At 34.3% G+C, this 24,922-nt stretch overlaps 2 protein-coding genes across 6 annotated transcripts; both read left to right on the top strand.

Annotated features, from left to right (window-relative positions):
- The first annotated feature begins 34 nt into the window (after positions 1-34).
- LOC413051 (uncharacterized protein F13E9.13, mitochondrial) lies at positions 35-6,079 on the top strand. The gene is made up of 8 exons (XM_396502.7): positions 35-280; positions 671-753; positions 824-964; positions 1,049-1,248; positions 1,343-1,470; positions 1,541-1,728; positions 5,625-5,881; positions 6,070-6,079. Exons 1-8 carry the CDS (start codon positions 205-207, stop codon positions 6,077-6,079), a joined length of 1,083 nt encoding a protein of 360 aa, XP_396502.5. The 5' UTR covers positions 35-204.
- Positions 5,729-24,150, top strand: LOC725263 (tumor protein p53-inducible nuclear protein 2). 5 transcript variants are annotated; one of them, XM_016913469.2, is made up of 4 exons: positions 5,729-5,881; positions 17,770-17,956; positions 20,258-20,667; positions 21,049-24,150. In XM_016913469.2, the coding sequence occupies exons 2-4, from the start codon at positions 17,794-17,796 to the stop codon at positions 21,202-21,204; spliced, it is 729 nt and encodes a 242-aa protein (XP_016768958.1). In that variant the 5' UTR covers positions 5,729-5,881; positions 17,770-17,793; the 3' UTR covers positions 21,205-24,150. The 5 variants fall into 5 exon arrangements, with proteins under 5 accessions (XP_016768958.1, XP_006568121.2, XP_001121135.1 ...); XM_006568058.3 differs by lacking the exon at positions 5,729-5,881 and adding an exon at positions 6,395-6,416; XM_001121135.5 differs by lacking the exon at positions 5,729-5,881 and adding an exon at positions 6,483-6,977.
- Positions 24,151-24,922: the final 772 nt, after the last annotated feature.

Here is a 24,922-nt window from a genome sequence, read left to right as displayed (position 1 = left end):
CTACTTTTTATCCTTTCTTTCTAAGTTTTATTTGCGACACACTGAAGATGGCACTGATTTTATCATTTTTACTCTATCTCTGTCTATTCTTTTAATAAGAAATATAATTATTATTGATTTATAGTTACAATATAAATTATAAATCTATATTTTAAATTATAATTTCTGAAAGTGACTTTAAAATAAAACAATTATAATATAAATATGTTAAAATTTTATAAATTTTTTAAGAAAGAAAGATGCTCCGTGATTGGAATGGTACACGTTGGTGCTTTGCCTGGTATAAATCAAATTTAAAAATATATATTTAAAATATAAAAATGGAAAAAATATATTACATTTATATATAAAAAATTTATATTCAAATTTATATTATATTTTTTTATAATATATATTATAAATCTCAATGTAAAATTGATATTCTAAAAAGAATGCAATAAATAAAATTGATATAATGATTCTATCATTATTGCTTGTAAAGTGTGAATGTAATAATTTATGTTATTTTTTTGATAAAAGACATTATAACAAATAATATTTATTTTGCTTTTTTTTAATAATCAATAATATATTTATGATTCAAAAAATATCTTTTTAATAATAAATTATTGGATTTATTTAATAATTATTTTTTCATTTTATAAAAGTGATAGTAAAATAATATTTTTAGGCACACCTTCATATAATGGTAATATTAATCAAATTATAAGTAATGCAATAAAGGAAACAATAATCTATAGAGATTGTGATATTGTAAGCTTAATTAAAAATTCATATTTTATTAATTTTATAGAATTTATAAATTAAATATTTAAATTTAAAGGATGGTATTTTAGTGGAAAATATGCATGACAACCCATATATGAGACCCGAACATTTAACACCTGAAACGACAGCAATGATGACTAGAATTTGCACAGAAATTAAGCAAGTATTACCTAAAAATATACCTTGTGGTATACAGGTATAAATAAAAAAATTTATTAAATTACATAACGCATGAGAATCTAATATTTACAATTTAAGAAAAAAAAACAATAATCAATAGATTTTAGCAGGATGTAATAAAGAAGCAATAGCTGTAGCAAAAGCAACTAATTTTCAATTTATCAGAGCGGAAGGATTTGTCTTTTCTCATATTGCAGATGAGGGATTTACAGATGCATGTGCTGGTTCTTTATTGAGATACAGAAAACAAATTGATGCTGATGATATTCTTATTTTTGCTGATATTAAAAAAAAGCATAGGTGATTTGTTTAATAATTCAAGAAAGAAATTTATTTGTTAACATTTATTATTAGCTTAATATAAAAAAATATCAATGACATTTTAATTCCACAGTTCACATACAATCACTTCTGATGTAAGTGTATTAGAAACAGCAAAAGCAGCAAAATTTTTCTTAGCTGATGGAGTAATCTTGACAGGAGATGCTACAGGTTATCCAGCAAATGAAACAGAACTTATAGGTATTTTTTTAAGTTAAATTACAATTTTTATATTTATATTTTTTATAAAAAATTTACATTTTATATACAGAAATTAAACAAAATGTTGATATACCTATTCTTATTGGTTCTGGTATTACAACAAAAAATATAAAAAATTATTTGTCTTCTAATGCAGTAATTGTTGGATCACATTTTAAAATTAATGGAATATGGAAAAATAAAATAGATAAAAAGAAAGTAAATAATTTTATAAAAAAATTAAGAATTCTTCAAAATGAAAAATACTAGATATTTATTTTTTATTTTTATTATATTTTATTTTGATTATTTTTTATTCATATATTTATTATCAATATAATTATTATTTTTTATACCTATAAATAATTAATTTTTTTACTCTTTAATTTTTACTCTTTCTAATAAATCTATTATTTATATTTATAATAAAATTTGTTATATAATAATTAATTATAATAATATATGATATAATAATTGATATAATAATGATATGATAAATAATAATTACAAATTCGAACGAAATAATAGAAAAAATTAATTATATATTAAAGCGAATATATTCATAACTAGTTTGTAGAATTTATTTTACACGATATATAAATAAACTTTTAATGAAAAAATATAATATAAAGCTTGAAATTAAATTTATTATTACAAAGTCATAAGTTATATTACTCGAAACTTTTCGTGTAAAAATTAATTTAATTTGAAATAAAATAATTTCAAATTGAAAAAAGGTATATTTAAATAATAATTATATATATATATTATATATATATATATATTAATAATTAAAGTTAATTATTCAGAATAATAAACTTATTTAAAACAAAAACAGTGAGACGATTCTATCTTCATCACACTACTGGCAGTTTTATCTATATTACATTGGTTTATTCTGTCTATCTAATGCAAACTTAAATTACTTATAATTTAATAAATAAATTCCAATAAATATTTTTGTATATCAATTTTTGTTTTAATCTTTAAAATCAATCTTTCAAATATGTCTTATGAATATTCTATATATATTTATTATCATATTATATAAATAAATTGGCTCTGGTATGATTTTGCTTATGTTTTTATATCTTCCTTTACGATAGTGAAATTATTTTAACATTATGCAAATTCGTAGCAAATATTAAATAGTAATTTATGTATATAACTTGGTGCCAAATTCTTTGTATTAGTCATACTGTAAAGAATATGGCAAAGAAAAATTTAATTCTTATATTTTATATTTAATATTGATAAATATCCTGTTTATATATGTATAAATATAAATAAATGATTTATTTACAATTTAAATAATGAAATAATATAATTTATACATGTAATTTAAGATTTAGAATATTTTTAATGATTTCCATTATTTTTATATTGCCAATGAAAGTTTGCTTCATAATTTGATTTCAAATTTTTTTTTATTTTACAAAATTTTATACTTATTAAATTTTATGTATAAATGTTTGACCATTAATAATTTTTCCATGGAATATTCAAATAAGTTCCCCTATTATATTTTTATCGTAATTTTATTTTCGTACTTCCCTGCTTCTTAATTATCTCTCTCTCTCTCTCTCTCTCTCTCTCTCTATATATATATATATATATATATATATATATATCTTGTAACATAACATTAAAAATCCATTTCCTTTTCTTTTAAGATACCCTTATATTCAAATTACAAATACATTAAATACATTTGAAAATACATTTTGAAAATCAAATTATTTAAAACTTAAATTTTTAAAATAAAAAATAAAGTATTTAATTAGTAATTTTTAACATTGATTTATTTTTTAATTGCGTAAATTTTTTTCAATTAAGTTATTAATAATTTTTATTATCACTTCAATTGTTAAGAATTATTGGAATCAAATTATTGATAATTTATTTCAAATTTCGAAATTAAATTATATTTAAATAAAAATCAAATTATATTTAAATAAATAAAAAGATATATTTCAAATTCCAAAAATCAAATTAGCAATCAAAATTTTTCGAGGATTAAAGAATAAGTCACTCGATCACTAGATTTCAGCATTGACTTATTTTTCGAGAAGTATAAAGGTTCCCGGAAATCAATGCCAAAAGTGGAGTATGCAATATTGGGTCGTAGAAAACAAAAAGTTTCTCGTGTACGCTTGGTTACTGTCGTGCATTGACTTGTATCAATCCAACAGGGAAATGGAGGGATCCCCCAAATAGTATTGACAGGATTGACTCGCGCAGGCGTTCCAATGCTAGTTGGCCTGCCACTATGCTACTGTTCAACAGTGGTATTCTAATCTCATCCATTCTATAATATCCATTTTTATTATTCGAATCCTCGAATATATTTTCGTTTAATTTTACACCTATTTCATTATACGTTCATCCATGTATTCAGTATATATAGTAAGTGATGGGTGCATTCTATTATAACCTCTTCTCAATCTCATTTGTAAACAATGATAAGATTATATTTGATTTACAAATACTGATCATCCAGTAAATAAATGTTACAAATTGCATTTAATTACCTTAAAATATTATAAATATTTATGTAAATAAAATTATATTATTTTATTTGTTCGTTTATTTTTTTTTAAGTGAAATTATTTGAATGATACATTTTATAAAATTTTGTTTAATAAATATTTGATTTTGTTAACAAATTTGTTATTAACAAATATTTTATATTATTTAATTCCATATAGTTTTTTAAATACTTTTAAAAATATTTATTATTTACAATGTTTAATTTGATCTATTGTTTATATTAACATTTAGATTTAGATATATCTTTTGTATTCTTATTAAATTTTTATTGTTATTTTAATTATTATTTATCTTTTTTATTTTAATTAACTTATTATTTTTATTTTAAATGAACGATGCCCAACTTTGATACAATTATAATATCGAATATTTATATTTTTAATGCTTTTAATTAAGATAATCTATATAAATATGTAATTTTTCTTAGACTTATTACAATTTAAAAAAGCAAAATACAAGAATTCATCTATTCGAAATGACGTTTCAACCATTGATTTTTTTTTTCAACCAGGTTGGTTAACCTCACTTCATTTTGAGAAACACTGCTACATATGATGCCATCTTGCCACTATAGTGCGATGTCGCTACGGGCTAAACGAAACTACTTTGTTCCGGAGGAACGTAATGACGAGGGATGGAAAACGGATAGATTTTCAGGTAGAAATTCTTTGTCTGTTGTAGCGGAGATTTTCGATACCATGAAACGGAGGGTGGGTAGGAATTTTTGTGATGAAATGGAAATTTTGTAGGCAGTGGGTAAAAAGGAAGTTTTCCAAGCATCCCAACGTTTACAGCGACCAGCAGCTGTTCGCCCAGCTGAGCGTTCCCCCACCAATGATTTCTCCTCACCGCCGAATCAATGAGTTATAAGGCCCCTCGTCAAATTTTCAATCTCGACGAAGAGGACTCATCTTATAAACGCGTTTATAAAAATACGTGCTACATATTAAATTACGAAACATAGTTGTTACGTCAATTGACGTTGCAAAAGCTATTCGCACGCGTCCGGGTGTGAATTCTGAGTGGCCAAAATGAAGGTCAGCGTAAAAATAAAAATTACTTAAAATACGTTTTGCGTTGTTTTTCGATTCCCGTAATTTAAAAACATTATCAACATTTACTTTATATTTTTGTGATCGAGTCTTATGACAAAGTTTTTTGATATTAATATTACATAAGCATATTTCTCATTAGGAACATAATGTCTATATTTTGTGTAATATAAATAATAACAGTTAAATCTAAATTATCATGTACTACGTATTTTATATGAATACTTTGAAACTAAACTAACTACCAGTCACGGAGCCCTTCATTGATTTTCCACTTCCTGCATTTGAGGTGATTTCTTAGTTTCTTGTATTAATATCTTTTTCCTGATTAACTCATTTATATCTTTTAAAAATTATCGCTCTTAATTTAGTCTGATAAGTTAATCTATAAAGAAAAAAATTGACCAAGTATACAAACGATTATCTGTAAATAATAATAATTGTTTACAAATTTTATATAAACGATAAAAATGGCTAATAACTTTTTATCAAATGATTATAGAATTATAGAATTATCAGATTATAGAATTTTTTGAAGTCTGGATTTCTTAGATAACAGATTTGCAAGATAGTCGAGAGTGGGATCGATGCAGAAGAGGCACCAGAGATTCCGCACGATTCTACGGTCCTGATATCGCTTTAAAAGCCCTCCCCACTGCTAAAGCCGCCCCACCATTGGCCCGTACCTCAGCTCTCGCCCCTCAGCAACGGCTTGACTGCCCAGCCAGCCAGCCAGCCAGTCGAAATCAGCTGACGACTATTACTGCGGGCAGTTGCTACCACGGCTCCTCAAACGCAACACTGTTCAGGCGAGTGGATCCTTTTCTCTTCATACTACACTTCTTCTTCCTTCTTCTTTCTTTCTCTATACAACACAAACTTGTTTCTCTTTACGCGTATTACAACTGTATCTGTCCGGTGTCGTTGAGGGGTCAACGATACCCCATGGCATCTCGCGCAACCCGATATACGCGACAACAATCGTCATTTGTTATAGTCGAAGATAAAACATTGCTCGGACGCCGCTAGACTTTTCTTTACACGGCTTGTCTGTTTGTTCGTTTATTCGTTCCTTTTCGCTTGATCTCTACGTTTACGGTGTGTATACCGTGAGTGAGTGCAACGAAGGGGAAACGGTAACGAAGCAAGAAATAGAGTGAGAGAGATAGAGAGTGAGAGAGAGATAGAAAGAAATGAAGGAACATCGAGTGTGTAACGAAACGGGACGAAAAGAGGGATATTCGTTCGTGGGAGAAGGGACGATTCACTACTCTGCCAGAAGTACGAATGCGTGTGCGTGAGTGGTGCGACCAAGTGTCGTCTCTGCTGTGTATATGTATGTGTGTAGGTTTTCCGTTTAATTACTTTATTATTATTACATCGAAAGAAAATTATTCGAATCTGCACTGTTCACTTGTTTCCTATTATTGTCAAGGGGGAGCGGGAAAACGAGAGAAAATGGAGATGAGAGAAAGAGAGAACAAGAAAGCCTGAATTCGAGATCAAGGTCGTTGTCACAGAGGTAGTTCGAACGCGCGTCTCCTTTGTATGTACGTACGTATGCACGTATACGTGCCTCTCGATGCAGGTATGCGTCTATGAGCGTGTATACACGGAAACTTTGCTTTTTCGGAGAATACTATACACGTAATCGGTCGGTGCCAAAGCGGTGGTGTGCGCTGTGACGTAGGGGATCAATTTTACCGACCGAGCAGCCACGAGCGCGTATAGAGGCGCGAGAGTTCGTGAAAGTGATTAGAAGAAGACAGAGAGCGGCCTTGTAACGCGGTCAGGATCGAAGTGCGAAGATGTAGAGCCGTGGTTTCGTGTGCGTCACGGCGATAGAGCACGAAAAGAGGAGGAAGGATGGGCGGCGAATGGGACTGAGAGACGCGGATATATTATGTACGTATAGTAGTCAGGAGAATTCGATCGAAACAATGCAGTGACAGCGAAATACACTTGGTAACCGACCGCTTGATCGACGCACGATTGTTAGGAAGTGCAAGGACAACCGAGACCAGTGGTTGTCACCGATGCCACGTTCATTTCTTTTTTTTTTTCTTCCTCTTCTCTTCACTATAAGAACAACTAATTCTTTCTAGACGACCAGTTCCTGAACTCGGATTGTGTAACGTTCGCGAACGCGTGATCCAAGTTAATGTCTCTATTTTCGTATCGATACATATCATCTCGCGAATTGAGACATGGACACGAAAAAAAACGACACCCAACAGTTTCTGGCTTCTTCGATAGTTCTGGTGCGCGCGATACTTAATTCCTCGAACGAGTTTGTTTACTTGGACGGCTAGGAAGTTCTGACGAGTGGGACTGCTCGCTAGAGAGATATGAGGAGGAGGAACATCACACTTATTCATTCTCTCGTTCTGCGTTCAAGCTATTTGTCACTTTCTGTTGGCTGTCTTTATTCCACGATCGTTGTATTGGCGACATCGTGACTAGCTCGGTAAGAATATCGCTTAATGGGAACGCCGTTTCTGTATCGAATTTTCGAGCTCTGATCTTGGCTATGATTGGCGGATCAAGATAGATTCACGGTTTACATTAATATTAGAATAATGGAAGAGTTATAGTTATGAGATTGATATTTAATGGTAAGTTATGCGTTTCATGGATAAAATTTTATTTTTTTTTTTTATCTGAAATTTAATTAATTTTAATTAATTGAATCATATTATAATATTTTGAATAAGTTATATAGTAGATGTTACAGCATTTGAATTACCAAACTATTTCCAAAATTAGAAACTTCGAGTAAACTGTGTATTTTACGTAATAGAAATCCTTGATATTGTTCAAATCGCTATTAAATTTCAACGTTAGGTTATTTTTGAACTCTAAATGAAATGAAGTTCAGGGTGAAGGCTTCGATCGAAAATTCTCAAAATGCTTCCATTTCAAATTTCGTTTCGAACATTTCGAATCTCTTTCGACAATTCTTAATTTCTTCAATAAATTATTCTTCTGTTTTGATCAATCGTCGGTCGCGCAGTATTATTAGAAAGCTCGCAAACCCTGTTAAAGATTTCATAATCGACAAGTCTCCTCGTTGGTTTTAGAGGATTGTTTGTTGTTCAATCTCCTAATCCTCTTACCAAAGTCTTCTTATTGTCTTTGTCCTGAACCTTTGTCGTTTGTTGGGATGATTCAGAATATGTACACTTTTTTTTAAATCTCCTTTCAAATTTTTCACTATCTAATTTCTAATTAATACGGAATAATAATTTCCCCTCGGATAAAATCTAATTTCCCAATCCGATCAAAAATCTTTTATCCCCTCCTCTTATATTCGGATACAATACATACTTTTCTTCGTTCCAGCGGTTATGTTGCTCGTTGGAACACATTGACCCCGTTTAATCGGCAATTCCATCGACAGATGCCAACAAGCTCGCCGCTTGTTATGCAAACTGAACGTGTTACATAATTTTTCGAGATAGAAACGGAAATGTTTTTTTTGGCGGACGCCGCCGGTATAATCGACCGAGAGTTCATTGAAAATTTCTTGGAAAGCGAGACAGATGGATTCGATGCCATGTGATGATACAACGGTCTCCCGTTATTAGAGAAGGATCTTTGCGCTTCGATGATGATCTCGAAAGGGAGGGGGGGGGAGGCGGGAGAGGAAAGAGGAGTTTCCAGAATCGTAAATTATGACGATTGTCTTGGATACCGTTAGAGTTGAATCGGTGATTAGTAGTAGTAGGCTCCTCTCCCTATCCAAGAGTTTAGGCGTTAATCTGAAACGGTTAAATAAACGTTTCGTTGAATTTTATTATTGTTCGTTTCCTCGAGTGTTGCTCCTTATGAGTATTTTTTTTATGTGTTTTACAAGTTTTAAAAATAATAAAATCAAAGTATTTAAAAAAAGCGATGAAAAATTTCAAACGAATCGATAACTTTTACGATTATTTAAATTTAATTTGGATTCAAATTTGTTGTTCGAATTTTGATATTGATATTATCTTCTCATCAATTGCATCGGAATTGAATTGGTAATTAGGTCAGCCTCGATAGAATTTAAGCTTTGGTTCAATGAAAGACTTTAACCTATTATCTTCATTGACTTGTCTTTATTAAGGATTCATAGATCATCTCTAAACGAAGCTCTAAAACAGTTTCTTTTTTTTTTTTCTTCTAATTTAATTAGAGCTTGTTTATTTATCAATTAAAGATCTCGAGGTGAAAATAATTAAAAAAAAAAGAACATAATATAAATTTATTTACTTAGAGACTTAACTTTTTCTCTTCGATGGAAAGAAAAGAAAAAGAAAAAGAAAAAAAACAATCGTTCGAATTCATCGAGCGAGAGGAGGAGGGGAGTTTTTTTTTTCGATTGCCTTAAAAATCGCATTTAATCGTTTCTTGAATCACCAGTTCCACAATGAGTCACTGCATTTTGCGCTGCAACTCTAGACTCTACGAGCAACGATAATATACACGAGCCGCGTTTTTTACTACGACCATAACAATTTATAATTAGTGGAAATATTTATTGTCATGATCTAACAATGATTCGTATTATGTGCTTATGAGAGAGGGGGGGGGAGGAAAAAAAAAGAAAAGAAAAGAAAAAACAATTATTTTAACGATAAGCGAGGAAGAAAAGAAAAAATAATTCGTTATGCAATTCTTGACACGTTGTGCGTGTCTTCATTTACATATAATTATATATATATATATATATATATAAAATTATACCAGATGATATTTTTCCTTTTCTTCTTTTTTCAAACAGATAATATTTTTTTTTTCTGCTAAATTCGAATCTTCAATGTCACTTTCCATCTTAGTATACGTTACATCAGTATGCAAATAATAATGTCCATTTAATGCAAATTTTGTTTTCGCCAATTATCATACGCCACGTGTCCACACAATTGTACGTAATAAATGGAGCGAGGGAGAAGAAGCTTAATAACAAATTCGTTCTTTCGTTCCTCCCCTCCTCTTCAACTTTTGGCTCGATCTTACCCCGATTTTTTTATCCCGTCACGGTGATGTGGATTTATCGATCACGATTCATCAAGCCAATTAGCAACTTCCTTACCGGTACCAAGATTTTCCTGGTCAAGTTACAAGCCATTTCGAGATCTTATCGTGCTGCAAACAAATCGTTCGATTCGAGCCTGTTGAATTATTAACGAAAATAATTGCAGTTTTGGACACTTATGTCCTCGTAATGATATTTCTGGCACTAGATTTTGATTCTTCTTAACGAGCAATCTTAGCAATATCGAGCCAGTTTGATGATTGGAAAGCAGAATTTCTCTTCTTTCGTGGAATCGAGAACGATTTGATTTCTTCAAATTCTCAGTGTTTGTGGAATTGGAGAGTTATTGGAAATTTGTTATCGATTAGGAGCGGGATTAAGCTTAATTTCTAAAAGAAAGAAGTCCATTGTATTGGCAATAAGATTAGGCATTAAGAAAGAATCTTTGTCGAAGAGGCATGTAAGAAAAGTTAAGGGCTCTTTGTTTCTGCAAGCGAGAGGGTATTATCGATGTCAATAAATCCTTGTTATCTTGCTTGGAAATTGGCTTGGAAAGGAATATTCTGCTTGATTTAGACTCTAAAAAAATGAGAGGAGGGAAAAAAAGGAAAGGATAAATATTCACCTTTGTTAAGAAAAAGTGAAAAGGACAAAAGATTTAGGGGGTGAAGTGTATAATATAGGCTTAGAATTTTTTGGATGTCTAGTTTCCATCACGTAGAAATGAACATTCGTTATTGAACTTTGATTAATGCGATTATTGATAAGGGTCTGAAGAGGTTGATCTTTGATCAAAATGTTAAAAGGCACGTTCGCTATACACGTGACGAGTAATCTTAAATGTAATTCCAGGAAAAAAAAATCTTTCTTCCCTCTTTATATTTGGTATCTCGCTCTGTTTACAAAAAGATATTTCCTCTGTACAATAGCGTACAATTTAATTCTATCAAATAAGGAAATTTGTTATGTACAGGAAGATTAGAAATAGAAATTCTTCTATTTTCTTTGACATTATTAGATATTATCTTCACTATCTTCAACTGTTATAGTAAATTTAGATTATTATTTAAAATTATATATATAGTGTATCAGATTAACTTCATACAAGCTTGTTTAAAGTGAAAAAAAAAAAAAAAAACTGTTAATCACTGTTAATCAGGGATTAAAGTGAAAATTATCAATAAATCTATCCAATGACAGAGCAGATATATATATTTCTTCATATATAAATAATACAAATAAGTTTAGATTATTATTTAAAATTATATATAGTGTATGAAATTAATTGTTTCAAATTGACTCCATTCATACAAGCTCGTTTGATATTAAAAAAAAAAAAAAAAGAACAGTAAAGGGTTAATCACAATTAGGAGTTAAAGTGAAAATTAATATATAAAAATATATATAAAAATATATATAGTGTATCAGATTAACTTGTCTCAAATTGACTCCATTCATACAAGCTTGTTTAAAATGAAAAAAAAAAAAAAAAAAAAAAAGAACAGTAGTGAAAATTATCAATAAATCTATGCAATGACAGGGCAGATATATATATTTCTTCATATATAGATAATACAAATAAATTTAGATTATTATTTAAAATTATATATATATAGTGTATGAAATTAACTTGTCTCAAATGGACTCCATTCATACAAACTTGTTTGAAATGAAAAAAAAAAAAAGAACAGTAAAGGGTTAATCACAATTAGGGGTTAAAATGAAAATTAATATATAAAAATATATATAATCAGATTAACTTGTCTCAAATTGACTCCATTCATACAAGCTTGTTTGAAATGAAAAAAAAAAAAAAAACAGTAGTGAAAATTATCAATAAATCTATGCAATGACAGAGCAGATATATATATATTTCTTCATATATAGATAATACAAATAAGTTTAGATTATTATTTAAAATTATATATATATATAGTGTATAATGAAATTAATTGTCTCAAATTAACTCTATTCATACAAACTTGTTTGAAATGAAAAAAAAAAAAAAAAAAAACAATAAACTGTTAATTACGATCAGGGGTTAAAGTGAAAATTATAGATAAATCTATGCAATGACAGGGCAGATATATATATATATATATATATTTCTTCGTATATAGATAATACAAATTCCTATATATATATTAGAGATAATACACGTTGGTTGAAACGGTGTTTCGTCGTAATAATCACCGAGTTACAATTGTAGCGATGAAATCAGCGACTTTTCTGACGCAACGATAAGGCTGTACGGTAACCAGTGCGATTAGTCTGATTATGATTCACGAGAAACGCGAGCGGAGCTGGAGCTCGTTTGTTATTCGCACGATATCCAAGCAAAACAAGATAACGTGTATTTTACTCGAACGATTAATGAAAAAATGGTGGTAGGAAACAAAGAGGGAAAAATATAAACGGGAGAATAAATAACGATGGAAATAACTGGCGAATAATATATCGTATCGTCATTCAGTTCCTCCCGATTAATTGTCGAGATACGTCCATTAAAATAAGTGTATTTCCACTAACTATGATATCCGTTCAACTATATTTATTAACCGAGTTATGTAACTCAAACTTTAACACGTTAACCATAGACTTATCACAAAACGAGCAATTCGATCGAATTCCTAATTAATTAGCTCGATTATCATTATACGCATATAATCTCTAATACCATTATACATATATATATATGATACAATTAAAAATATTGCTGTTGTTAAATAATGTAACATCAACAGCATCAATTTCACCATATAATAGTCATTACACTAACTGTGTCAACGTTTAATACAACTCGACTTGGCTAAAATTACTCGCACACCACCGTTAAATCAATCCATTTTCAAATATTAAATTATATAAAAAATATCAAAAATATTCGATCGAGATAACCGTCAATCGTATTTCCATCCGTTGCCATATTTTTGTCATTTTTAAGTCGATAAAACTATCATCGTACTATCGTCATCCGTCCACCATTATTCGCGAGTATATCTACGCTTCCCGATTTTCCACATTATATATATATTATTAATTTCAACGCAACAGTTGTCTTAATCCGGTTTAATAATTACGAAATAACGTGTATTTCGTTGATTCGTACATTTGAAATTGTAACAACATTAAGAAAAAAAAAGGAGAAATGGACGAAAAACAACGAAAAAAAGGGAAATCGTGGGGCGACGTGATTCCAAGGATCATTGCCGCGAAAGCGAATCGTTGCCTATTAACATAATTACGCGGGGAGACACTTAACATAATGAAGACACAACGAGACTGACTAAACAGCGGTTGTTATGTATATAAAGTGCACGCGCGTTGCGTCGAAGCGTGGCATAACCGATGATGGCAGACACGCGGAAAGTCGATGCACGCGTTTATATTTACTGCTTCGCGAAAAAACGAACTCGTGTCGCGCCTGTATTGCCACGCGATTCGCGCGCCCCCCCACTCCCGAAAAGAATTCGTCGCGAATCACTCGGTCGAGATCGACCCGATCCCTGATCCCATCGAGTATATACGCGTGCGCGTGTGTGTGTGTGTGTGTGTGCGTGTGTCACGTACATGTGCATCGAGTATTTGGCGAAATTGGTATTGGAGAAGATCGAGTTTGGAACGCGTGCGGAACGGGGCAGAAGCAGATATTCTATCGTTATTTCTTTTACGACAATCTCGTGCAGCGTATAATTTGAGAACGTGCGGTTATGTGCTTCGCGTAGCTGCACGGTCGAGGCATCGAGTCGAGGTTAGATATCATTAATTGGGAAACGGAGGAATATTTCGTTTCGCATCGTTGTTTAGGAATTTTAATGGGATTATCGATCGAGTCGAAGAATGAAAATGTGACTCGAAGGTTAATACTCCGCGTAATCCTAACGTAACTTTAACGTTGGAAGTTGAATATTTTCTTCTTCTTCTTCTTTTTTTTTTTTCTTCGCTTACCGCTTTTTGCGCAACACAGTGATTTTACAATTTCCATATACGTGTCTTTCTCGAACAACTTTTTTTTCCGTAGAATTACATGATTTTATCTTTTCTTAGAGTTAAAACAAAGTATGCGTTAGTTTATTTTTTTAAAAAAAGAGATGATTCTTAAACGAAATATTCGTATCCCTTGGAAATAAGTCTATTTCCATCTCGTTTCATCAATTTAATCGATTCCATCCTTTTTTTTTCCTATTTTATTCAACAACAAGAAAACTCTGACCGTTTTATTTTCAATTTATTGTTCCCTTCCCATCTTCTTCTTTCCCTCCCCTTCATACATTTCACATCGAAGTCCAGCCTATCGAACACGTTGCATCACAGTTCCGTTATCTGTGGTGAAATTAGCAAAACAGATGTTTAACCGCGATAATGAGCAAGCACAGTTTACAGATCGCGTTTTCGCTGGTCCATGAATCATTTGAGCGTGGCGAGTGGACACGAACGTAGTTTCCTACACGAGTTTCGCGTGGAATGTTATCGAATCTTTTCGCGTTATCAGCGGATAAACAAATAATCGTGGCGCGAGTATTTTAATTATTTCCTTCCGTTTGTTTGTTTTTTTTCTTTTTTTTTCGTTTCATTTACTCGCCGGGTCAAATTATGTAGTTAGTAGCAACGACGATCCAATCGTTTTCAAAAAGATCGTATGCACGAGATCTGGACGCACAATAGGAAGAACAAAAGATTTTTTTTTTTCTTTTTTTTTTCGTTACACGAAGTGACTGAACCGGATAGCAAAGTTGTGTTTGGTTTTTTTTGTGTATACAGCCTTATCTGATGCTCTGTACACGTGGATAATTATCGTTGGACTTTTGGTACGTTCAGTTGCACTTTGTCTAGTTTTGTCATTTGAGCGAGTGAACGAGCGGCAAATCGGTTTGCGCAATAAGACGATCGGGTGAAAAAACAGCTGGCTGTGTAGCCCTTTGTGAATAAAAGGGATTTCTCGTCGTGTCGTGTTGTGAGTAATTATTTTGTAGAGTTTATTTTTTTTTTTTTTTACAACTTTTTAATCACAAAATTGGTTCTCAAACCAGTTCTCTCCGAGTGTGTATGTGCGCAAATGTTTTTTTTTTAAAACAATACTATTAAAATTATCGGTTTATATGTTTGAAATTGTAAAAGAAATATAACTAACACGATTGTAATTATTATAATAGTTTTAGCTTACATTATAGTTTTACCTTAATTAATGTCACTTTAAATGCAAAGGAGCGAAGGCTACGAACAACACAAGCGTTTAACTTGTAACGATTATGATAAAAAAAAAAAAAAAAAAATAGTTTGTTTGCGAACAGACGCTCTATTTATTCGCTTATACCTTGGTGGTATGAATACGTTCAAATGCACAATGCAGTGAGTGTTACATTTCCATTAAAAAAAAAAAAAAAAAGAGAAAAACTATATAGAGATAAAATTATTACAGTTGAGAATATAGGTCAAATGCAATTAAAATCGTATAATTTTAATCACTTTATCTGCTCGTGATATTTATTTTTTTTAAATTCGAGTCGAAAAGAAAATATATACTAACTTCGTTTTCTATAAAATTTAAATCGAAAATTGTTACTCTGGAATATTTAAAAAATTCTTTCTCGTTACGTAGACATTTAATTATAAAAATATTCAATTATCGCGTAATCTATTACATTATCTTTCTACTAAGTCTCGTTTTTACAAAGAATTACGAAACAATTTCCATTCAATCCTATCAGTTGCTATCAGTTGCGTCATTTCGTCTAATTATTCCACTTATTACTAAAGTAAAAATCCCTCCTCAAAAATACTCATACACCTCTACCAAGTATCGTCTTGCAAAGAATTACGAAAAATATTTCCTATCAGTTGCTATCAGTTGCATCATTTCTAACCATTCCACACTACTCGAGTAAAAACCCCTCCTCAAAAATACTTCTATCGAGTATCGCCTCTACGAAGAAGAATTACGAAAAAAATTTCCATCCAATCCTATTATCATTTTATCCATTGTCCTAACCTATCTCTCCTCGAAAAATACTCGACGCGAAAGAATTTTCTTCGTCAACGATATTTATAGTAATAGCATAATACCAAGTATTTACAGTAATTTACAGCGTGGCGAGTTTAAAAAGTATTCGATCGACGCGACATCTGTAACGTCTCCGCAACGGTTGAAGAAGTTTTCGAATCCACGCGAAAAGTCTCCGTCCAATCCTATGGAAACCTATGCTCTGGCTCTGGCGGTTCTTGGGCTGGAGAGGGAGGAAGGGAGGGAGGGGGGGGGGGCGCGGCAGCGAACGACAATTTGCCAGCAGAGAGAACTACTGGCGAAACAAGTAAACAACAGCGTGCAACAGTGTTGACGCTAGTGGCTCGATAAATAGCAGAAACGCAGGCATCGGTGTCCCATTTGCGGGGAAGCGAACCGACCGTTCTCACGCGCGGCCCGCGTTTTTCCATTGCGCAACGGTCGTAAAGGCAATTACAAGGCCTCTCTCGCGATACACGCTCACGATCGTCAAGAGGTATGCTACGAAAAAAAAAAAAAAGAAATATCTTTAAACGCAGCCTTTAAAGCCACCGGAATCGGCCCGTGTTCAATTTACCGCGGTTGTGTCCACCACAGCCATTTTCTTACGTAATACCATACCATACCGTTGATCATCCTCCGTGCACGCGCAACGATAATTATAACATGGTGACCATGGGCCCGATAGTAGACGATTCATACCGCTACGCACTTTGCTCCATTGTACGATAAAAAAACAAACTACATTTGTTTCTTTATGGAATTCACCTCGGAATCTATTTGAATTTGTCCGTTGCGTCTCTCTCTCTCTCTCTGTGTCTGTCTCTCCGTCTCTGTCTCTCTAAGGATATGAATTTGAGAGTAAAACTATCCAGAGCTGTTTTTCGTCAAAAATATATATAACATTGGACAGTTCAGTTAACTGTGGACGTATAGTAGATAGGTTCAAAGACGGTTTTACTTTCGAATTTGTAACTTAAGGATGTCGGTTAGAGGATCTAAAAATATCTGCGGTTTTTTGGGTCGGTTTTTCCAAGATTTCCAGAACCCCTAATCGTATTTCGAGATTAGTTTTGTCGAAAAAGAAACTCGTCCCGAAAATCTTGGAAAAGATATTTATCTTTCCCGTCAGGGGATACTTTCGAGGACCCGACCCGACCCGAGCCGACGATACAAATACACACATTTATATATACACACGCAACCAAAATTTTCAGCTTCTTTAAATATCGAGTAGAATAAGTTCGAGATTGAAATTCAATGGAAAGTGAAATACCGTGTTTTCAGTTAGAATTATTCGAAAAGTAAGTTTGAAACCGAGTTATTAAACCGAAGCGACAACCTTGCAATAAATGAATAAATGAATAATAAGTAAAATTTCATTCGTTATTCATATAATTTCGAATAACAGCGGCTGCACGCCATACGAGCCGCGTTTAACATCCGCCTCATTTGCATCACTTAATGGCTTCTCGTCAATTTCTCGGAACGCATCTCTCTCTCTCTCTCTCTCTCTCTTTCCCTTCCCCTGAAACCACGAATTTCATCAAGGCGTTATACACACCCCTCCCCCTCCTTTATAATCGTCCAAAACGAAACTGAAGTGGTGGGAGTGGGGGGGCATGGATGGATGCATGAAGAACGTTTTCACCTAGAACGGCCACCGTTCGCTCGGATTACAGGGGCTGAAGAGCAAGAAGGTCAGGATGCTGAGCAGCTTGGCAAACTACTTACTCGGAGGTAATATCTCCGGCGCGCAAGATTCACGGGAAAGGTCCAATAACGAAAGCCCGGAGTCCCTTCCAGTAATAGCGAGGCTCAGTCAGGTGGAGGTTGAGGGCGAAGACTGGATCCTCATTGACCGTGCTGGTACGTTTCAGACCTCGATGAATCGGCCTTTTTTCCTCTCTCTCTCCCCTCCCCCTCCCCCTTGGACCATGAAATTCGAAAGGCCGATTCGACGTGTGCGTGCTTGTGTGCGTGTACGTGTACCCCGTTTAGAGAACGAGTGGCATCTCACGCCAGAGTGACGCCCGCTTTCCGTCCCCTTTCGAGGGGGGTGTAAAACGAGACGCGTCGTCTTTGGACGATGAATAACGCGATTACTCCTTACGGAGCCTCCATACAACGTACAGCCTTTTTGGTCGATTGTTTTCTCTCTCGTGGGGAGGGAAATGTTTGGGGTGATGGATGTTTGCTAGTCTTGTATTTACGTTACGGGGGAAGTATGGAAAATCGATACCATTGTTATTTCCTTTTTTCTTTTTTAAATATTTCGTGTACATTAAATTATACATACATATATTGGGTTGACGACTAAGTAATTGCGGATTTTTTTTAGAAAATCAAAGACAATTTTTTCATGGAACTGAATAACTTTATTCTGTAATGTGTTGCCCATTTTGATCAATGACCTTTTGCCATCTTTCAGGCAGCATCATAATCCCATGTTTGTAAAACTTCTGGTTTTTATTAGCAAAAAACTGAATCAGGTACGATTGAAATTTTTACCATTCAAGGAGTTTTGTAAAGATCGAAACAAAAAGTAATCGGATGGTGCAAGGACTATATGGTGGATGTGGCAAAACATCCCAACCAAGCTCCAATAATTTTTGCCGAGTGACCAAAGATGTGTGTGGCCTTGCATCGTCATGATGGAATACAACACCTTTTCGATTTGTCAATTCGGGCCGTTTTTCTTCAACTGCATTGTTTAATTTCGTTAGTTGTTCAATGTAGACAACAGAATTGATCGTTCGGTTGGGTGGTAAGAGTTCAAAATAGACAATTCCTTTGTAATCCCACCAAACTGATAACAAAACCTTTTTTCGATGAATACCAGCTTTTGATGTTGTTCGAGCTGGTTCACGTGGCCTGCTCCACCATCTTTTCCGCTTGATATTGTTGTAAACAACCCATTTTTCATCGCCAGTTATCAATCGTTTCAAAAATGGATCATTTTCATTACATTTCTTTAGCAAATCGCAATTGTTAATGCGTTGCGTTAAATGCTTTTCTTTCAGTTCGTGAGGAACCCATGTATCGAGTTTTTGAACATAGCCAAGTTGTTTTAAGTGGTTTTCAATGCGTGTACGCGATACATGAAGCTTCTCTGCAATCTCACGAGTTGTACTGTGACGATCCGAATCGATTATTGCTTCGATTAGGTCGTCATCAACTTCAACTGGACGATCAGAGCGTTTTTCGTCTTTGAGTGAAAAATCACCAGAACGAAATTTGTCGAATCAATTTTGACACTGCCGTTCCTTTAAGGCTTCGTCGCCATAAACAGCACATAACTTTTTGCGAGCTTGCGATGCATTTTTCCCTTTGAAAATAAAAAAAGCAAAATATGACGATAATGTTCCTTTTGATTTTCCATTTTTCAACGAACGCCAAACGAAAACTACGCAACCGATCAAAAAACTTTTTTTACCGATTAACAGCTGAATTGCCAACTATCAAATAACAAAATGTGTTTCACATTTGGACTACGCCAGCAAACCTAAAAATTCAACTGAAGCCATCTATGAGTGAAATCCGCAATTACTTAGTTGCCAACCCAATAGAATCTCGACACGGCTGACCGTGTAACTCTTTCCAAGTTCGAGAACAATTCACGAATTCTTAGATTCATAGATATCTAACCTTCTCTTCTTGAGCGAGATATAAAATCTTGCGAAAACTACGCAACCGATCAAAAAACTTTTTTTATTGATTGACAGCTGAATTGCCAACTATCAAATAACAAAATGTGTTTCACATTTGGACTACGCCAGCAAACCTAAAAATTCAACTGAAGCCATCTATGAGTGAAATCCGCAATTACTTAGTTGCCAACCCAATATATATATATAGACTAATGATACTTATTTTTGAGAACAATCGATAATACGAATACAATCGGTAATAAATCTTAAAAAAAAAAAAAAAATGTTTTAAAATGTATTTTTAAAACGTGTCACTCGTTTATCGCGAAACAATTTTCACCGATAATTCAAAAGTAATTGCGTTTCGTGGTTGCGATAAAAAAGTTCCAAAGTTTCCTATTTTAAATATTGCTCGATCATCGATTGCGTAAAAGTGATGGAGCTCGAGTTAAAAGCGTTATTGCATATCCTAACCTCTTATCGAACCGAGACTGAGATCTGTGGTGTTTCAATTGCACAGTTGAGGGCGCGACGGCGCTGGAGGAGTCGTGGTATGTAACGCCACCCGCATGTTTCACACGGGCGGGCCCCGTGAACGTAGAAACATCACCGCTAGAGGACCTGCTGATAGAGCATCCCAGTATGTCCGTGTACCGAGCCACAGCGTCTCCGGTCGCCCCCGAAACCCCACCGCCCACGCCTGACGCGTCGGAGGACGTCGTCGTCGGGGAGGACGACGTTCTGCCCGACCTGGTCTCCAGCGCCCCGGACACCGCGGCAACCGTCGCTCCGCCGGAACGTAGCCCGAGGAGAAGCGAGGACGAGCGGCAAGCAACCCGCAGAAGACCGGCCATCCACGATGGGAGACCTGCCGTCGATCGCGCCCGAACCGAGAAGAGGATAGCCCAGCTTCGCTCGGCCTCGCAGAAAGTAAGCAATTTTTTCGTATTTTTAATTTGCACGATAATATTACGGTTAATCGGCGTCGAGGGACGCTGCGGTGAAACACTTTGTCTCCTCCTCTCGGTCGGCGGTATCTGTAGTTAAAAATAGACGCAGCGGATTCTGATAGTCAGAAACGAGGAGAAAAGCGTAGAAAATTGTAGAGTTTTAATATACGTGTGCATGATAATTGTGAAAAAAGAAAAAAGAGAGGAGAAGTTTTCAAAGGAATTATTGTATATATATATATATGTGTGTGTGTGTGTGTGTGTGTGTGTGTGTGTGTGTGTGTGTGTGTGTGTGTGTGTGTGTGTGTGTGTGTGTGTGTTGGATAATTTCGATTGAATTGTAAATTGAAATTGTGCGCAGGTTTTCGAGAAGAGGTCTACCCAAGCGTTGAAGAGAGGCCGTCTGGAGAGGAGTAACAAACTGAGGGAGGTGTTCAGTGTAAAAGGCAAGCGGCCACGCCGCCAGGACCGCTTGCGTATCCAGAACAGTGGCGCAAACAACAACCGGAAATGCTAGTCATTCGATCTCAGGCCAAGGTGTACTCAAATACTTTCTTCCCGGAGAGAAAAAAAAACGCGATTTCTGGCGTTTTAAAATTCAGCTCAGGCGATTGAGATTTAAGTGTTCATCGAGCGTTACTTTCAGCCTACATTCAGCATATATATATATATATATGTATCAATTATTATGCCTAATGTATAAAACTGAATAATGATAAACGTGAAAAGGCGAATTGGATAGCGAGAGGAAAGGTCAAGTCGATAAAAAAGAATGGACAAAGCGTGCAAATATTAATTCGAAAAACGAAAGAAAGAGAATAGAAAAATAATGGCGTCATGGCGTCCTTCCTTATCGTGTTTTATACATTTGCTCCTATATTTGCCTCTTCGAAATTATTGCCTCTCGAGGATTGTTTTTCTCGAGATATTATTACGAAGAAAGCGAACGATAGAGTGAAACGAGAATAAGGAAAAGAAAAACAATTGTTTCTTCGACAAACTTGATACTACGAGCTTGATGCCTTCTGCTAATCGAGAAGAAACGTCGTCTGAGGAAAGAAAGGAAAAAAAAAAATAAAATAAAATATACGATACAAAAAAGGGAAGAAAGTATTTGAAACGTAGCCGATTGGTCCACGGTGAGAGAGAGTCTCGTTGTAGAATATCTCGTGTATAATGACGCGTGTATGATACTCGGTTGGATCGTGTGTATACTTTTTAGCCTCTATTTAGTTATGGGCAAATGTGTTTTTACTCGTATGTTTAACGTTTAGTTTCTATTTAAGTTGTTTACAACCTGTCACTCATGCGCCTATGTATAGCAGACAGGATTTATTAACGTATAATTTTTAGCGTAATAACCCACCCTGATTACCCCCTCTTCCCTCCGTTTCTTTCTTCCCTTCTTCGAAAGTCGCGGCAAGCGAGCCGCCATTTTTGTTTCTTTCCACGGACCGGTCCACGTTCAATTTGCGGCGGCAGTCGGTTTCGAATGCTGATTGAAATGCCAGAAACACACATTTTTTCGGGACCACGCTTTCTTTTTTTTTTTTTTTTTTTTTTTTTTAGGTTACGATTAGTTCATTAGCTGGACACTTTCAACCGTAGACTCGACCCGTTTAGAAAATAAAAAAGAAAGAAAAAGGAAAAAAAAAAACGATAAAATTACACAACGGACGACGAGATGGACGAACCACTAGCGTTAATAGGTCACGTGCGAGCTCTCTGAGACAGCTCTGAAGACAGCTGATAGTCGTAGAAAACGCCGGTTGGCGGCGTTACTGTACCGTTCTCGTCTCTCATGGTGTCCTTCCGTCTGAATATCGCCACGAACCGTTAAGCAATAAAAAGAAGAAAAATCGCTATCAATCGGACACTGTATTTATTCAGCGGCACACATGGTATATGGTACTGTCAACTGAATAATATCGATTGAAAAAAAACTTATTAAACGTAACGTTTTAGATGACGAAAAAAAATAAAAAGACGTGTCTTGTGAATGAACGAAGCGATTGAAAGCGAAAAACAAACGGACAACAGAGTTCTTCTCTCTCGAGTTCTCCTCGATTCGTTTTCACACGAAAATCGTTATAAATCTAATATAAGATAGAAGAAGACGAACGAATCGATCGAAGAGAAAGAGAGATAGAGGCAGAGCTGCAACTAAGATTCCAGCTGCAGAATCAATTTCCAATATATATATACACAATATATATATATATATATACATAGAGCTGATGCGCGTTATAGCGCATTTCAACAAGTATTCGCTTCTCGTGGATGAATGAAAAAACAAAACAAAAAAAAAAAAGGAAAAAAAAAACCAAAAAAAAAAAAGAAAAGAAAAAAAAAAGGAAGAAAACATAGTGCAAGCTGCCCTGGCCAAATCGAGGCGGGGGGAATTTTTTTCATTCACACACTCGATTGGTCGTCCACTCGAGCCTCAATTGTTGAAGATACTTGTACCTGGATGACTGATAACATAGAAAGAAATTTTTAATCGAACAGTTTTTCTTCGAACTCCTCAGACTGCTCAGGGTAGACTGTTGACCTAGAAAAAAAAGAAAAAAAAGAAAAAAAAAAAAAAGAAGAAAAAAAAGAAAGAAAGGGAGAAAGAATCAATCGATCGATTATATAATCCAATTTCCATCAGTTTTTAAGCACGGAGAAGCAGATTTAATTACAATGGACGGGATGAAACAGTCTGCATTATTCGATGGTCGGCTTATATCGTTATCATCACGTTGACGAGATTGAACCAGAGTTCACGTACAAGTGTCCTTAAGGCCGGACAGGTGGAGCAGGTCGGGAGTGAAGAGATTTCGGGTGTCGGCCGAATTGGACGACTTATAAATAGAAAAATTTATCAGGGCCGCGTGTTTGTGGACGAAGCGTGTTCGTGTTCAGGTATTGGAAAATTGTGCAATACCTGTTTCCCTTATCGTGATAATTAATTAATAAAACCCTTAACCTCCCTCAGATGATTTCTTCTATGAAGAAACCATCCACCACCAGGCGACACCCGGTCGTTCAAAACTCAGCCAGCAATCATCGTTTTGGATGAAGATGATAATAAATTCAGAAATCGTTGCTAGCCAACTCTCTAGGCAAGGACGCTTACCCTCCACTGCCTGGAAATAGTTTCTCTCTCTCTCCTGAGAGCTGCTCCACCAGCAGCTGGTCCCTGAAGCTGGATATCGTCCAAGACAAAACTAGTAGCAATAGAATAACCTCGTCCAATCAAACTATTGGATGATAGTTGACAGACAGCTGTGATTCAAACTGAATTCGACTTCGGACGACCCTCTCCTCTCCGCAAGGAGAATAGCTAACTAAATCAATGTTTCAAGCAGGAAACTTTTCTCCTCTGTGGTCCTAAATTCGGGGAATTTTTCTATTTAAAGAAAAGAAGAGAAGAAGAGAAGATGGAGATATTCAGAGAGAGAAAAAAAAAGTTAAAAAAAAGTTAAAAAAACAAGAAAAAGAGAAAAAAAGGAAAAAAAAAATAGAAATTTGGAAGGAATTTCGGTTATTCTCGATCCCTCCCTCCCTCCCTCCACTCGTTAGCCAACTCTCGACTTAGTACTTAACGGCGTCCCAACGTGATCTGGAATAACCCGGGTTCCATCATCATTTCCAAGATCCACTTGGTTCACGACTCAACTTTCTTTTGGCATTTCGAAGGAGAACGAAATTGATCGCGAGGACCGCAAAGGAAGCAACTCGTTGGAAAAAAGAAATCAGTCCGGTTTTTAATCGAATAGCGATTCTGTAAATAATAAAAAGAAAAAGAAGAAAAAAAATAAAAAAAAAATATATATATATATATATATGAAAAAGAGGAAAAAACGAGTGTTGTAAATGATTAAAAGAATAAGAAAAAGGAAAAAAAAGAAAAAAAGAAAAGAAAAGGAAAAAAAAAAAAAAAGAGCTACGTTCCCGTCGGATTTGCGTTAGCCGAAAGCTGCATACAATAGTCCGAAACAACACTTATATAGAGTTCGAATGAAGAAATTGAGAGATTGCGAAGGCGTGTACTGGCTCAGAGGCGTTGCTCGCAGAGACGTTGCGTCCGCGTGTGGAAAATTTGCAAAATCTTTTCTCTTCTCCTCCTCCTCGTGTTGTACAGCTCATAAATTAGGGTGATTTCAATTCGAGCGATCGATACAACACTTTGCAGATTCCTTATTTTGTTATACACAAGGATAAATGTTTCTGCGATCAATTCTTCTAGG

This window comes from Apis mellifera, linkage group LG8, assembly GCF_003254395.2.
Source record: "Apis mellifera strain DH4 linkage group LG8, Amel_HAv3.1, whole genome shotgun sequence".
Classification (NCBI taxonomy): Eukaryota; Metazoa; Arthropoda; class Insecta; order Hymenoptera; family Apidae; genus Apis; species Apis mellifera.
Note: the sequence above shows the minus strand (reverse complement) of the source record. Positions and strands in the feature narration are given on the sequence as shown.